Below are 16,626 nucleotides of genomic sequence, written 5' to 3' on the forward strand. Positions count from 1 at the left end.
ATCAAAGGTAATTGATTTTGGTTTTTTAAAAAAGAGCTAATAAATTGTCATGACTCATGAATCTATAAATACACACTAACACATCATATTTTATGATATATTAAAAATTAAAATATTTTATATTATTAATTATTAATTCTATTTATTAATTAGTGTTATTTTATAAAAAAAAATATATGAATAAAAATTAAAAAAAGAGTTTAAGAATTTTTAGAAAACTCTTTATTATTTTAATATTGATTTGATGTTATGGACTAAAACTTATCTTATTTTACAAGGACTTCTAAACAAAAACACTTAGAGAGACTAAAATAAAAAATAATATATTTAGAAGGATAAAATATATATTTAAATATTTCTTTTATTTTTTTAATTTATTTTCTTTAATTATTTGAGCGTTGAATTAAAATTTTAATTTCAAATTCAAATTTTAGTATGCATTAATGTTAAATCTTAGAATATTAATGTATGCAATTGTGTGTTGAAAAATCACTGAATGTGATACAATTTTTGACTTTTTTTTCTTCTATTCTTCTAAATTTTTTTTTTCCATTAATTTATTTATTTGTTGTATAATCCAAAGTCCAAACAAAGCATAAAAGTGCAATTGTGGAAAACCCAAAAATTCCACTTGGCATAGTGTGAACCCCATTACACAAAATGCCCATAACAGTTTATCATCTTATTCATTCATTCATTGTCCAAACTCCAAAGTGACATCATCTCTCTCTCTCTCTCTCTCATCATCTCTCTCTCTCTCTCTCTCATCATCTCTCTCTCTCTCTCTATAACATTGTAGTGTGTGTGGAGCCCATCGCTGAACCTCTGCTTAGCTGGCTTCAAGCTCTTTTTATGGAGCTTGTCTGCTTCACTGTTTCCCCACCCAATTCACAACTAAATTAACCAAAAAACAATTCCAAATTCACTTTCCTCCAAACTCTTCTTTTCAATTCTATCATTCATATGCACATACCCTTTTTCTTATTCAACAATTTCATCATCATCATCTACATAGTACATACCAAACCCCCAAAAAACTAAACAAAAAACCCTACTTCTGTGTTTTTTCATTTCATGGATCCTCAGATCTAAAGATTTCACAATCCCTTCATTTTCGGATCATCCAATTAAGACTCTAATTGTTTGGTGAGATCCCTTTCCCCAATTTTCTTTCTCATACATTTCATTAAAAATTTGATTTTTATTGTTGTCTTTTTTTTTTTTTTTTTTTTTTAATTTTGTGGAGAAAAAATAGCGTGACTTGGGTTTTAATTTTAATTTTCAATGTTACGATTTGACCTCGTAATGTTCTATTGAATTGACCAAAAATTGGTCTGAGAAAAAAGTGGGTTTTTTGACCTTTCAAAAAATGAAAAAGAAAATTATATCACCGTTGAATTTTTGTCACCTTTAGCGTCTGTAGATTGTTATAGTTATTGTTACAAAGTAAAAAGAAGACAAAAAGTTGGATTCTTTTTCCTTTATATATTATTAGAGAACCCAATTTCTGTTTGGAGATTGTTACCTGTTTCTCAGGAAACTGTAATAAGTAGCTTATTTTTGGAGCTTTTGTAGTTCATATTTTTCAGGTTGTATTTGGAGTTGAACACTTGAACCAGAATTGATTTTTTTGTCTGTACTTGTTTGTTGTTGTTGTAGTTTGTGGTGAATCATCATCATTGTTGTGGTAACTGGTGACTTGTGAGAGTTTATCAGTGTAATACTGTATCTATATAGTATATAGTGATTGAACATTCCGAGGGGGGAACTGTGTTTTTGTGGTATATGTTAGATGTGGAAATCCTTGATGGTTGTTTGGTGAAATGAGGGATGTTATCGGAGTTAGTGAGATTTTTGAAGGCCTGCTTTCGGCCGAGTTCGGACAAATATGTACATGCGGGGCCAGACGCTGGAGGTAGACAGGATGGACTATTATGGTACAAAGACTCGGGGCAGCATATGTGTGGCGAATTTTCGATGGCGGTAGTCCAAGCAAACAACTTGCTAGAGGATCAGAGCCAGATTGAATCGGGGAGTTTGAGCTTGAATGAGTCTGGCCCTTATGGAACTTTTGTTGGTGTCTATGATGGGCATGGAGGGCCTGAGACGTCACGGTTTGTCAACAATCACCTTTTTCACAATCTCAAGAGTAAGTTGCCAACATGATTAGTGAACTCTTCTAGCTTGTTTGTTTTAAGCATAAAAGTTTACTTGTTGCTTGTATTTTATATCAGCTAAGAGATGAACTAAGGCTATAAAAATAGTGTTTAATGGAGATGCACCGTCTGTGTAAAATAGTTTTACACCAACATGCAACGAGAACTAATGATATTGTCATGTAAGCCCACTTTGTAACCGCAATTTAAAAAAAACAGCAAAATGCTGAACTCATTGGACGTCAATGTAAAACTAGTTTTAACTGATAGTGCTTGTTTCACTTTCTCATAAAAATAGTAGATATACACTAAGAAAATAGTGGATTTTGGTACCTGTTTAGTTGCATGTCTGTCAATTACAGATTTATCATTTATGCGTGTTTTGAATCATTGCTCTCCGCATGATTACCAAATATGAATTTTAATATATTCTTTCTTTGGTAAATATTTTCAGGATTTACTTCTGAGCAACAATCGATGTCAGTGGATGTAATTCGCAAGGCATTTGAAGCAACAGAAGAGGGGTTTATGTCACTGGTTTCGAGACTGTGGCCAATTTCACCGCAAATTGCAGCAGTTGGTTCATGCTGTCTTGTTGGTATTATTTGTAATGGAACCCTTTATATAGCAAATCTTGGTGATTCCAGGGCTGTTTTGGGAAGAGTGGTCAAGGCAACTGGTGAGGTCTTAGCCATGCAATTATCAACAGAGCACAATGCATCAATAGAGTCCGTAAGACAGGAGCTGCATTCGTTGCACCCCGATGATTCAAATATTGTCGTTTTAAAGCATAATGTATGGCGTGTGAAGGGAATTATTCAAGTAAGTCGCTTTTATATATCTAGATAAATATATCAGTTGCAATGCATAGCTGATGAAATAGTCTCAGTACCATAATAGAATTCTTCTTCAATTTTGTTGCTATATAATTGATGCTTGTTAATTTTTATCATAACAATGATTGGTATTGGTTAAATTTATAAGTGAAAAGACTCAAATTCCTTTGGCTTTTTGTACTTGTGTTCTTCACTTCATGAAACTTGGACTTTCGGGCTTTGTCATCACTGAATTTATTAGATTTAGATGTTTCAACTTGCTTAATTCAAATGCTTATTATTGTAATACCAAACAAAACTTAACTTTAAACTTTTGTCTCTCTCTTGAATTACATAATAAATTTGAAAATATTTTCACTTGCAGATTTCTAGATCTATTGGTGATGTATATTTGAAAAAAGCCGAGTTTAATAGAGAACCATTGTATGCTAAATTTCGAGTTCATGAGCCGTTGAAGAGGCCAGTACTGAGCTCAGAACCATCCATATTAGTGCATCAATTGCAGCCTCATGACCAATTTATTATTTTCGCATCTGATGGGTTATGGGAGCACTTCAACAATCAAGAAGCAGTTGATATAGTGCAAAACAACCCTCGCTCGGTAAGATACTTATTTAACTTCTGACTCTGTTGACTGAATCACATGAATTAAAAAGTTTATAGTAGTATAAAATATTTTTACAGTTTTTATTGTTTTTTCAAGTTTATTCTTCAGGAGAGAGAATTGATTTATATTTCCATCATAGTATTTATTACTAGTTACGAAAAAAACGTACAAATTAGAGATCATTTAGTTGAAAATGTGAAAAAGAACTTATACAAAGGGAAGAAAAATTGCCATCACACTGGTGCTTGTGTACAAAATTTGTCTGGGGAATTTAGTATGCGCCCGCCAGTAATATTTTATTGCTGTGTATGATTCATATAGATCATATTTAATTTGTTACGAATGTAGTGTTGAATGAGGCATGAGAAAAGTTTCATTCAAAATGGATTGTTGTTTTCAGGGAATTGCAAAGAGGATGGTGAAAGCAGCACTTCAAGCAGCGGCGGAGAAGAGAGAAATGAGATATTCAGATTTAAATAAAATTGACCGTGGAGTTCGGCGACATTTCCACGATGATATAACTGTGATTGTTGTGTATCTTGACTCAAATCTGATGAGCAGGGCAAGCACTGTGAAGTTCCCTAGTATTTCTATTAGAGGGGGAGGTGTTAATATCCCTCACAACACATTGGCACCTTGTACTACTATACCAACAGATATTGCTGGTACTTGATCATCATGTTTAATTTAATTGGAGGATTTATCTATACTAGTAGGATTTAGAGTATCAACAAATATATTTTAAATTGCATCATTTTGATGTGCCAAAGGTCCACATTTAGTAAGAAGTGAACAAATGTTAGAATAAAGTAAAGTGTTCTTGAATAAAAGTTAGCAACAAATGTAAACCACACGTGCAGACCAAATTTTTTCATTAATATGTTAACAATAATTTCTCATGCTACAAAAAGTGGCTTGAGAAATTAGAATTTAGATTGCCTAATGAAAGGCATAACTTAACTTTGCAAGGTTATTTCATAATGGGAACCGTTCATTAAACATAAAACATATAGCTTAATTAATCAATTTGTAATCTTTTTGCATTCAAGTATAAAACATGAGGGGTAAATCAGTGGTTTCAAGTCTGAAGTATTCTTCTTTCAAGTAAGCAGCAAGGATCACCAATTGCATAATGACATCAACTTAGCTTATATAAGGTCGAAAAAGTAATACATTTGTCATGCATTTTAAAGTGAGGAGCTAAAAACAATTTTATTTTTTTTAATTATCCCATTTAAAAAAAGTAAAGATTAAAAAATACCCTCTTTTTTAAATTATGTATCAATCTAGTCTTTTTTTGTAATACATACCACATGTATTTTAATTCTAACGCATATACTAGTCAATATAAAAATATCTAGATTGATATATAATGTGAAAAATAAAATATTATAATTTATTTTTTGAAAAAACAATCTTATAATAATTGAATGTTATTTTTGAAAAATAAAATAAAATAAGGCTTATTTTTCCAAAAAAAGAAAAAACAAATAGTAGTTATATTGAAAAGAAAATAATGCTAAAATAACATTTATTTTGAAATCATGGAATATGATGGTAAATGCCAGCTTGGATCACACCTGAAAGTAAAAACTCAAAAGACTGGCCTGACAAAATCTAGCGGCAATACTAATGGGGATAAATTCGTCATTTAAGTAAACACTGTGACAGTTTGAGTTTCTGACAGTTATATTTGTGTTCTGCTAAACCCAACCACCCACACTGAATCGGAATTTAGTTTATGGTATAAAACACAATTATTCAGTCATTACATGACAAACACAAGAGTTTATTATATAAAAAAAAAGTAAATGTTAATATGTGCCTAGCTAATGTACTAAAGATAAAAAAATTTATTTAAAATTGTTTTCTTTCTTAAAAAATTATGCATTTTTATTTTTTTAAATATAATTATCATTTATAAAATTCTTAATCTATAATTTAAAATAGATGTTAGCATCATCAATTAAAAAATAATCTCACAAGACCGTCCTATATATCCTATCCTCTGGTGGAGTGAAACGGTTTTTACTGACCCTTGACCCTATTAACTATAGCTGGGTTGTCTTTGACTCCTCCTTTTTAACTAAATCTATTTACTGCGACTACTTGTTAAATAATATTTTGTACTAAAATAATTTTAAATTTCTTTTCGATTAAATAACAGATTATTTTTAAATAATTACATAAAACTTTATAATTTTTATTATTTTTATTATTTTTATGAATAACATTCATCAGACGGATTTGACAATACCCACATGCACGACAGTATAAAATAAAAAAAAAATTATATATAATTTATTTGTGGACCAATATTTAAAAATTATTTAAAATTTTATTAAAAAATAACAATATTTAAAAAAATATAATTTAACGACTATCATCGTTTTTACGGTTGAAATTATGATCAAATTGATGTCTATTGGAGACAAATTAAATTTTAAGAGACTGTTTGTTTTTTCTATCATTTTTAAATTGACATTAATCGAATTTTTATTTCAATCATAAAAATTTATAAAATAATTAACTAATATTTTAAAATAATATTGTCAAATATTATTAATATAATAGTAAACCATATATAGAAGTGGACCATCGTAATATCTACAATAAATAAAATAGAGATTACTTCTAATTTTTTTTAGTCTATGGCCTTAAAGATATTTTTAAAAAATAATAATTTATACTAAAAATAATATTTTGTAATTAAAAAAAATCAAATATACAATTTGTAAAATATATTTTTCTACATAAAAATGCTGCTAACAAGTGTAACTACAAAATATATTAAACAATTAAACGTATACAAATTTTCTTGAAAATTGTGTATTCATTTCTAAAATACACAATTTTCAATTTAAAATATTTATATTTGTATGTTGAACAAAATTCAAAATTCAAATTTATATTTTTCTAACACAATATTTTTTAAGATTTTTTTTCAGCAAATGTACTAAATACACTTAATAACTAAATGACAAATTTTAGTTTTATAATCTCAATGTATTAAGTTTAAATTATCAAAATCAGTTATAAATTAATTAAGGGTGATATTTCGATGAATAGTTTTTTTTTTTTAATAATTCAATATTTTTTTAATAAAGATACTTGTTAGTACTGTTTCAATATCAAATATAAACAAAAATAGAGTAAAAAGTTGATGTATGTATTTTAAAATTTAAATTAAATACATCAATTTTATATGATCTACTTTATCTTATATTAGATACAAGAAAAAATAATATTTATATATTATTAAGTTATTTTTAATATAAAAAAATTAATACATGAAAAATATAACAATTTTATAAAATTGTATTCATTAGTTACTTGATCAATATTAAATAAATGAAAAATATAACAATTTTACAAAGTTGTATTCACTAGTTACTTGATTATTATTGACTATACCTTAAATATATAATGAAATATAATATTATCATTTTCTTTTTGAATAAAATTTAGTTTACGAAAGATCTTAAAATTATATTCAACATTTACAAATAAAATTACATTAATCTCTTTAAATAATCCTTAAAATTAATTTTCGTTAACTATTTTTAACTTAGATAATATATTTTGAATTATTAATATACCTGGCTCCGACCAGTGCTTTTAACAAGAATGCCTCAACCATGGCCTGTACTCTTGTTTCTCTCTCTCTCTCTCTCTCTCTCTCTTTCTCGAGCCCCAACATTCTTTACTCACCTGCCTCCTCTCTCTCTCCCTTGTCTCCAATGCAACTGTCTAGTCAAATTATGGACTTCAGTATTTTTTGAGTACCAAATTTTCTGCTAATGCCAATGGTACAGTTTTACTAAAAAATTAGTAATATTGTTTTTCTTCCATTAACCCAATAGTAATAACTCCATTTATCATTAATACTGCATTTTTTAAGTACTAACCATTATGTTATTTGCTGGTTAAACTTTGTTTGTTTGTGAGTAGTTTTGAACTTCTCAGACAGCTTAGAGATGCTACTTGTTTGCTGTAAAAACTTGTTCATTTCTGTCTTAAAAAGTGGGATTGTTTTAACTCATTCTTGGTGAAAAAACTCTTTTTTTGTTTTTTGTTTTTTTTTGTTCTTGTTGTTAAAGTTTGTTTTTTTATTTGAAACCAAGTTGAACACTTGAATGTTCCTTCTCTCTTGTCTGTCAAAGTTCCCTCCTTTTTTTGTCATAGAAAACAACAACACAAGAACCTTTCTTTCTTTCTTTCTCTATCTTCTTCTAAAGGAAAAATAAAAAACCAAACTTTGTTAAAGATAAGGGTTAGTGAGAAAAACATGGGTTGTGTCGCCTCTAAACTAGAGGAAGAAGAAGAAGTTGTAGCTATCTGTAGAGAGAGGAAGCGCCAGTTGAAACTAGCTGTGGAGAAAAGGTATGAACTTGCTGAAGCTCATTGCAAGTATTTTCATTCTTTGAATGCTGTAGCTGCTTCCATTAAGCTTTTTGTTGCACGCCATTCTTCACCTTCTTCACCTTTCCTTATAACTTTCCCTCCTCCTGATTCTCCTACTCCTTCATCAACTGAAAATGTCATAAACAACCCTATGTTCCTTCAGCAGACACCATCAGAGACAAAACATGAATCTATTGCTTGTGATTCATGCATTGCTTCAACAACTTCAGAGTCTTCTGAGGAAGATTGTGAAGAAAAGTGTGAGGGAGAATGTGAAGGTGAGAGAGAACAGCAAAGTGAGCAGTCATGTGGTTATTACTACATGCAAATGCCTATGCACATGCCTGTGCATATGTCTATGCCTATGCATATGTCTATGCCACCTTCAATGCCATCTCCGCAGAGAGATTTTGGTTGGGATTTCTTTTACCCTTTTGACAGTGTGAGGCAAGAAGTTATCAGTGGCTACCACAGAAACTCAGATGATGATTTGAGAGCAGTGAGGGAGGAAGAAGGGATTCCAGAGTTGGAGGAGGAAGTGGAAAGGGAAGAACTTAAGCACAAAGTTGTGGTGAGTGTTGAAGAGAAGAGTAATGAAGGTGGAGGGAAAGTTATGAATATGAGGGGCGTTGATAAGGTGAAGGTTGTGGATGTGAATACTGAAAATGTTGGGGAGCAAAAGGGGTTTGGAGTTCTTGATACACCTGCTGAAGGGAGAGAGTTGCTTGAAGCTTTGAAAGATATTGAGGACCATTTTGTTAGGGCTTATGATTCTGGTAAGGGTGTTACTAAGATGTTGGAGGCTAATAGAATCCCCCTTCATTCTAATTTGGAGGAAATAAAAGGTGGGTTCTATCTTCTACATTATGTACATTATTAATCTCTGAAATTTTCTGAAATTTTCTGAAATTGTTCAAAACTATCATGCTCAAATTGTAGTTGACTTTCATGAATTGATTCATTAAAACTTTTTCAAGTCTTTGTTAACTTGTTTTTCATTTCCAACACATTATTTTGGTTTCAATCCTTTCTTTCTTAGTAGAAAGGGTCTTTAGTAGTCCCCCATAAATTAAGTAAAGTATGACCAAAGATTGATTCAGACTTTCATTGAAGGTTCTAACTCAGGTTCTCAATTCTCATGAACAATTTGCCTATTACCGAAGCTCTTTAACCATTTGAGCTCAATCATTTGGTTCAGTTCCAACACCGGTTCATCTTAGTAACTGCAAATATTTTATTTGAGTTTTAATGTAGATATGTATTCTTCGGCGAATCTGGTGTTGGTGAGGGTGCGCACCAGCACTTGCTAAATTATGAAAAATTGCACCAATACCCCTATTTTTCTTTTTGAATTCTGACCACTATGGATATTTTGTTTTTGCACCTTAAGCCTGTCTAACACACCTAAAATCTAATAGTTCTCATATTTTGCGCCCCTGAGCTAGGGTCCTGCATTCGCCACAATATGTGTTCTAGGAACTCAAACAATAAGTGCATTTTTTACATGGCAATACAACCTTTTATATATGCTGACCCTATTGATTTGAGTGGTTAGACTAATTGCAACTTTGCTCGATTCATCAAAACTAGAAAAAGGAGTGCTAGTCTGTTCGATGTATTATATGTGGATGTACTAGAATGGACAAATATGGCAAAGTTGATACTCTAGATGTCTCATATTGTGATAAATATTGTATGCATATATGCTTGAGAATTTGATTCATCTGATATCGATGCAGAAAGTTCGACCAAACTGATTAACGCAATAACATGGAAGTCCATGTCATCTAGGTCGTCATCATGCAAGAGTCTGGTGGTTCAAAATATGAAAAATTCTTCAAATTGGGTGGAATATAAGAATGATCTGTTTGATGATTACGGAGGAATGGATTCTGGAAGTCATTTATTAACCTTAGGAAGGCTATATGCATGGGAAAAGAAATTGTTTGAGGAGGTTAAGGTAGGTGACTTTTATTATTCCTTTTGTTTGAATCCATATTTTCTGCTTTATGATGGAACTGATTGAACGTCTATTCTATTCTCCGGAGCAGGTGAAAACAACTGAGTCTATATTTTCTTTCATTCATTTTAGTTGGAGTTTGTCTTTTTCAAGCATGGCCTTCTTTTCTTCCTTGAGACATCTTGCTAACATTTAATAAATTCCTTGCCTCAGGCTGGGGATAGCACTCGGAAAAATTATGAGAAAAAATGTGCGCAAATGAGAAATAAGAATGTTAGAGGAGACGATGAATTAAGCATGGATATGACTAGGGCTGAATTGAAAGATCTGTATGCTGGGATCTTGGTTGCAATTCGACGTGCAGAGTCGATCTCAAAGAGAATTCAGAAAATGAGAGATGAAGAATTACAGCCTCAAGTTGTTGAACTATTGAAAGGGTGAGATAATATAGCATTGGATACTTAACATACTAAATAGTTTTGAGTTTCATTGATTCATTATTTTCCATTTTCCAAATGCAGCCTGACACAATCGTGGAAAATCATGTTGGAGTCGCATGAAACACAAAAGAAGATTCTTTCTGAAGTCAAATACTTTACATGTCCTGCATATGGGAAATTTTGCAATCAATCTCGTGGGTTAGCAACTCTTCAGCTTGAAGCCGAGCTTCACCACTGGCGCGCGTGCTTTAGAGAGTATACTGCAGCTCAAAAAGCATATGTACAAGCTCTTCACGGATGGCTAAGTAAGTTCATAGTCCCCGAAGTTGAATTCTACTCGAGACGCAAAAATGTTGCCGTGCCATTTCAAGTCAACGGGCCACCATTATTTATGATATGCAACGATTGGTTAACTTCCCTGCGAAAGTTACCTGATAAGACGGTCTCACTTGCACTGAAAAGTGTCGTGAAAGACGTGAAAGCTCTTTGGATTCAGCAAAATAAAGAGCAGCAGCAGAAGAGGAAAGTAGAAAGCTTAACAAAAGAATTAGATAGAAGATATCTAGGGTCGTATAAACTGAAGACTAAGTTACTTGAGTTGCAAGTAACAGATTATAAATCAGAAGAGGGAACAGTTCATGAAGAAGAATGCATGATGGAGAAGAGTGATCATTTGGAGACACTGAGAAGAAAACTAGAGGTAGAGAAGGAGAAGCGCGACAGTTGCATGCAAGAAACGCAACGGATGACACTGAATGGATTACAATCGGGGTTTTCTCTAGTCCTTGAATCTTTGACAGAGTTCTCTAAAGCATCACAGAAAATGTACAACGATCTTGTAACTTTCAGTGAAAATAGTGAGAAAACCGGGAAATTTTCGTATATAGAGGGTGGTTGCAATGTGGAAGATAACTGCAACAGTCACAATGGAGAATAGAATTGTACTAGTAATAGTAAGAGAGATATTTGTGCATTAGGGGTGCTTTGTGTAATTATGTTATTATTATGTGTGGTGTTATGTCAAAGCAGCTCGCTGAGACATCATCAATTTTTAAGGTATTACTAGTTTAGTTGACCAAGTGCAGACATCAATTTTTAATGTATTTTGCACTATTAGTGTTGGTATTGTTGATTGTTGTTGAGAATGTTCTGAGTTTTAGTTTTTTATTTTTAATCTATTTATTCTATAGAGCTTTTTTGAAGTAATTTATAGTTTATTTATACAAGTTAAACGGAACTCCAAACTTTGTACTCGTTAATTCTTCATCAGCTTTTGAGTTTGGATCCTGTACGGTAGTAGTGCTGGTTTCCAGTTCTTTGGTGACTGAAGGAGCAATGTTTTTTTAGTGTTGCACCACCAAAATAACATCCACTTCATTTCTTGCAACTACAATAAACATTAGAAACAGTTCATCGAATGAGTTACATTACTATACACTATTACACTACTATCATTAACTAACCAACAACTAGTACTGTAAAAGAAAACTATGAAAAAATCAACAAAACAGAGGACCTTGTTTCATTTGGAAAAAAAAGATATTTGATTAAAAATATAACATCTACGCTATTTAGAAATATAATAAAATTAACTTTTAATGATAAATTTTTTTTATGGGTATAGACAAATCAGGGACTACAATACTCACCCATACCTACAATTTTTAAAGATTACCAACACATTGAATGAGTAAAAAATCTATTTATAGTAATTAACTTTTGCATTCGCCCATTCGAATTGAATCCAATATTTATAGTAATTAATTTTTACAAATTATTTATGTGGACATAACAGAAACCAGTTATCCACCAACCCCAATTTCTTCAAACAAATCAGGGTCATAGAAAAAGATCAAACAGCACATAATTAAAATGAGATCATGAGATTTTTACATCATTTGACTCTTTGAAAACTTTTTAAAAAATTTTCCAATAGTATACATTTTTACATTTGTAATCTTATGTATCCGTACACATCTTTTGACTCTTTAATCTTTTTTAAAAGTTTTCGGTATATATCTTTTGACTCTACTGTACCGAAAAACAATTTTAAAAATTTCTGATAAAAACCTTTTGTATTAAAAAATTTTAAAAAAGTTTTTGGATAAACCTTTCTCTACTGAAAATCTTTTTTGGTAACTTCCACAATTTTTTTTTCAGAAATCTTTGAATAATAAAAAAAAATTGAATTTGAATTAGTAAAATAGTAAAAGAAAAAAAGAGTATATTTAATATTTTTTAAAATTCGTAGGAGTATAGATACAAATGAAGAGATGTAGGGTAAATTTTTCCTACTTTAATGCATCAAGAGTACTACGGACAATATATAAGCCCTTCATTGATTTAGGAGATAAAATATTACTTTATAAATTGAATGGTCTAAATATCTAGATCATTCCAAAAATGGTGATCAACAACTCCTTTTGAGAATCTTTTGATTTAAATACTTTTTTTTATAATGATTTAAATACTTTTTCAACCAAACACAAGCTGTGTCGCATGCTGAAAACTGAAAAGGCCGAGGTGCAGTCTTCACCGCAGATATGTACAAGCACATAAAGCAAGAGCTAATGACCCATCGATAAGAAAAGGACAAATGCATTATCACAAAAGCTTTCGGACAAAACACCAAAATGTAGCAGGTCTAACATCTTTTATTACATCCCTCCGATCTTGGGAGAGGGACCCTAACAAATAGGCACAAATCACTTCCATGTGAGACAGTGTGTCTTAAGTTTGGAAACAAAATAAGAAACAAAGTGAAGGGTCAAAAACACCTTTAAAGTTTAAAGTTTTAAAAAGGAAACTATAACTCGTGTTTTCTTTTTCTCTCTAAATTATCTAATAGAGAGCAAGAGTTCATGAAATGCCGTGGTAAAAATTTAACTTTGTAAATTTAATGTATGGAATGAAATTCAAATCCAACAGAGGTGACTATAAAATGACTATTAATGTCACCTTAACAAATACTGGTCATGCTCCTTCTCCAATTTTTCTTAAAAAAGAGACCGACCAAGACCTGTTGGATTGTTGAGATTGCAACATGCTCACTGATCCCGAACATAAAATCTGGGATCATGCTTCTTTCTACTTTGACAGATAAACAACTACGTTTTATTCAATTTTTGTACAATATGCACTGATTTTACATCCTAAAAATGCTCGGGGTATGATCATGTTGCGTGGAAATGAAAAATTACAAGTTTCAGCTTTTGATACATACAAGATTGCCATGTTTTCCTGTCTACCTTAAGTACAGAGAAACCAAGAATAGAGAGATATTTATGATTTCAATGACAAGAGAGCAGCAGGGAAGGTATGTCCAGAAATGGGACAATTTCTTCAACTGCAACCAGAGTTCACTACCGCTGACGCTGCCACAGGGCGAGCTATACGGTTAGAACAGTAGCCTTCTCTGTCAACCCTTGGACATGACCATGCAAATGAATAGTTACAAATTTCACATTTTAATATAAGATCACCATTTTTCCCGTCTACCTTAGGTACAGAGAAACCAAGAATTGAGAGATAATTATGACTTCACTAACAACAGCAGCAGGGGAGTGTATGCCCAGAAATGGGACAATATCTACCTGCAACCAGTTCTCTACAGCTGACCCTACAACGGCGCCAGCTATGAGCCCTCCTATGGTTATAATAGTTGCCTTCCCTGCAGAAAAAAAAAAGCAAAGTGTATAAGGAGGAAAATATGAAAGGGAAGAAAAAATGCTATGCTAATCCAAAAGGATTAAGCAGAGTTTAAGAAAGAGGTAAACTGTCTGAAAAGTTTCAAAAAATATCTCAATCACCCATAACTGGAAGTACTGTTTGTTGGTCTTTTAATGTCGAAAGTCTGGGAGAATGTAAGAAATGAAGTTTATATAATAGGCTGGCCTTATTGTTTTGATAAGAGTTGTTGTGCTCCATGTCTCTTTGCTATTATGAGTGGCTAAAAACTTGGCATTCTGTATGATGCAAGGTCTCATTATGCACATAGACCTTGTATTGCTTCAGAAAACAATCTAGAAACTTTTTTAGTTGAAGGCAACAACAACAAATTGAGGTTGATTCATACCACTCATTTCTTTTAAATGCATATTTGTCTTCAAATATACAATTTCAATAAGAGTGATAGCAACACACTTTTTCTTATCACTCTCTCCTATTGGTTGAACTTCAAATGTACCTCATTAATTCTTGCGAGTTCTACATAAATTTAGTGAGACCCCTATGAAATTTAACAAATATGAGAGGGTGTGTTGTTAGCATTTTTCTTTCAACAAAGGCAAACCTCCCTTTCATATTTTTCCCTCCTGTTCTCCCACTCATTATGGTCATCCAAATGCTTACTTTCATTCCAAGAGACAGGTCAAAATGAATATTGCGCTCATGAGACGAAAATTTCATTGAATTGTGACGAACTGATATTAAGTGCACAATATCAATATGCATGACAAAGCTCCTTACCTAACTTAACATTCCTTTTGGTCATGAAGTACAGGGAAGCTCCAAAGCTACCAGCCAAGAGAAGTCCTGGAACATCAGCCCCGGCATAACCTGCAGAGGGCATAGAAGAACCACTAATATAGGTTAAACCCATCAGTGCACCATATACTCCAGCTTGTATACCAAAATCACTGGTGGAAGGTGACTCAATTGAAACTGGTGCATTCTTCATGGAGGATTGCATCCATTGAGGCATTGATCCCACAACCTGGGACTGGACACGCTTTACATCAGCATAACGGACACTGCTGCTCACTACTTTTCCTGCCCGCCGCTGAGTTAGGCTCTGCATAAGTAACATGTCATATGCAGCCTCGACCTACAAATGCACACCAATTCCATCAATAGAGGAACAGACTTTTTTTTTTGAAAACGGATTAGAGGAATAGACTTAATATGTAGAATACTAAAAATTCTTAACTAGAGACTGAAAATGTGAGGTGTTAATTGCGTCAGGAGTAACAAAAAGCTCAAGCTTGTATCAGTTGACTTGAAATCTTTATTTTAGTCTTCAAATCTCTTTTCGCTTGACCATCCAAATCCTAAGACTAAATTAGAAGGACTTTTTGTTTGATTAGTGACCACAAATTACATGCATTGAAAACAGAATAGGGTCAGAAGCCTAAGCCATAACAGCCTTGTAGGGAGTTAGTTTTAGAAATGTTTTCAGCTTACAACATGTTTTACATCTTTTAGTCACAAAACTGAACTTGTAAGTTCAGTTAGTTCCCTTCCCTGTTCGCAAAATTTTAAAAGAGCTTTTAATTCACTCTTGCTGTTTCCTACACAAATATTTAGAAACAGCAAACAAAATTTAAAATTTAAATTAGACACTAATCGAGTAATAGAGAAATGAAAACAGAAACATTTTTTTTCAAAACTAACGCCTTTCAATGTTATTTACTTAACCAAACACTTCTATAACTATATACTTTAGATTGAAAGCGTATCCATTATTCAACATGTGTCACGACACGGACACAACACAAGAGACTTGTTTAGATTCAATTACTTCAAATTTCTCATTTACTACGCGTGTTACCGTTTCATAGCCAAACACCAACTAAAGTGGATGATAATAGATTAAAAGAAAATGTGATATGTATTGTCACTATAAACTAGTTTTTTCTGACATCCAATAAGAATGAGGTATTTTTTAGTTATTTTTGAAAAATAGTTTTAGTACATGGTTACGTGGCAATATGAAATGTTTGAGTAAAACTATTTTACTCCGTTGGTGCAAATCCATTAAACCTATACATCAATTAAGCATCTAATCTAATAAAAACACAAATCAATCATAATATAGCTATATAATAGTAACCCAATTTATTTAAAATTGACTAGATGCGTAAAAAAAATGTAAAAATAACTAGACTAGTGTTAAACAAGATTTATCATGGATAAGTAATTTGAATTGGAATCGAGGGAAAGTGATACCTGTGCAATGGTTTCCTGGTCATCCTTACAGGAAGCGACGATGGAGTTCTTGGCGCGTAGTATATCGTCGAACGAATCTCCTTCCGATACACCTAACAGCTTCAGTGCGTTTTCCACCGACATCTCAAACGGCACCGAGTCATCCGCACGCGAACTCGCCTGAACCGGTCCCACGCTCCTCGTTGACGCGTGTGTCCACCGTGTTTGTAACGGCGAGGTGCGCCAGGGTTCAGTTAGGATAGGTTTTCCGAGTCGACGAACCGGTGGTGGTCTAGGG

At 32.3% G+C, this 16,626-nt stretch overlaps 3 protein-coding genes across 3 annotated transcripts in view; 2 read left to right on the top strand and 1 right to left on the bottom strand.

Annotated features, from left to right (window-relative positions):
* The first annotated feature begins 754 nt into the window (after positions 1 to 754).
* On the top strand, positions 755 to 4,308 carry LOC101502646 (probable protein phosphatase 2C 79). The gene is made up of 5 exons (XM_004497135.3): positions 755 to 1,146; positions 1,660 to 2,149; positions 2,611 to 2,978; positions 3,357 to 3,593; positions 4,000 to 4,308. Exons 2-5 carry the CDS (start codon positions 1,831 to 1,833, stop codon positions 4,270 to 4,272), a joined length of 1,197 nt encoding a protein of 398 aa, XP_004497192.1. The 5' UTR covers positions 755 to 1,146; positions 1,660 to 1,830; the 3' UTR covers positions 4,273 to 4,308.
* A 2,919-nt stretch (positions 4,309 to 7,227) lies between these two features.
* Positions 7,228 to 11,579, top strand: LOC101502337 (protein ALTERED PHOSPHATE STARVATION RESPONSE 1-like). The gene is made up of 4 exons (XM_004497134.4): positions 7,228 to 8,848; positions 9,743 to 9,963; positions 10,177 to 10,400; positions 10,485 to 11,579. The coding sequence occupies exons 1-4, from the start codon at positions 7,888 to 7,890 to the stop codon at positions 11,338 to 11,340; spliced, it is 2,262 nt and encodes a 753-aa protein (XP_004497191.1). The 5' UTR covers positions 7,228 to 7,887; the 3' UTR covers positions 11,341 to 11,579.
* Positions 11,580 to 13,592: 2,013 nt separating this feature from the next.
* LOC101503512 (protein CHAPERONE-LIKE PROTEIN OF POR1, chloroplastic) overlaps positions 13,593 to 16,626 on the bottom strand; it is a 3,466-nt gene continuing 432 nt past the window's right edge. Inside the window, exons 2-4 of the mRNA XM_073367650.1 lie at positions 16,350 to 16,626; positions 14,871 to 15,228; positions 13,593 to 14,073 (exon numbers count right to left, since the gene is read on the bottom strand). Of these exons, the coding sequence (XP_073223751.1) occupies positions 13,898 to 14,073; positions 14,871 to 15,228; positions 16,350 to 16,626 (811 nt within the window). The 3' untranslated portion in view covers positions 13,593 to 13,897. The remainder of the gene's footprint in view (positions 14,074 to 14,870; positions 15,229 to 16,349) is intronic.

The sequence above is a fragment of the Cicer arietinum genome, chromosome 4, assembly GCF_000331145.2.
Source record: "Cicer arietinum cultivar CDC Frontier isolate Library 1 chromosome 4, Cicar.CDCFrontier_v2.0, whole genome shotgun sequence".
Lineage (NCBI taxonomy): Eukaryota > Viridiplantae > Streptophyta > Magnoliopsida > Fabales > Fabaceae > Cicer > Cicer arietinum.

What these genes read in the sequence shown, in the direction of transcription:
- LOC101502337 (XM_004497134.4), top strand. Translation starts at nt 7,888, where the DNA reads ATGGGTTGTGTCGCCTCTAAACTAGAGGAAGAAGAAGAAGTTGTAGCT. An exon ending in AATTGTTTGAGGAGGTTAAG is followed by an intron (nt 9,964 to 10,176) that starts GTAGGTGACTTT and finishes TCCTTGCCTCAG; the next exon opens with GCTGGGGATAGCACTCGGAA. An exon ending in GTTGTTGAACTATTGAAAGG is followed by an intron (nt 10,401 to 10,484) that starts GTGAGATAATAT and finishes TTCCAAATGCAG; the next exon opens with CCTGACACAATCGTGGAAAA.
- LOC101502646 (XM_004497135.3), top strand. Translation starts at nt 1,831, where the DNA reads ATGTTATCGGAGTTAGTGAGATTTTTGAAGGCCTGCTTTCGGCCGAGT. An exon ending in CCTTTTTCACAATCTCAAGA is followed by an intron (nt 2,150 to 2,610) that starts GTAAGTTGCCAA and finishes AAATATTTTCAG; the next exon opens with GATTTACTTCTGAGCAACAA. An exon ending in TGCAAAACAACCCTCGCTCG is followed by an intron (nt 3,594 to 3,999) that starts GTAAGATACTTA and finishes TGTTGTTTTCAG; the next exon opens with GGAATTGCAAAGAGGATGGT.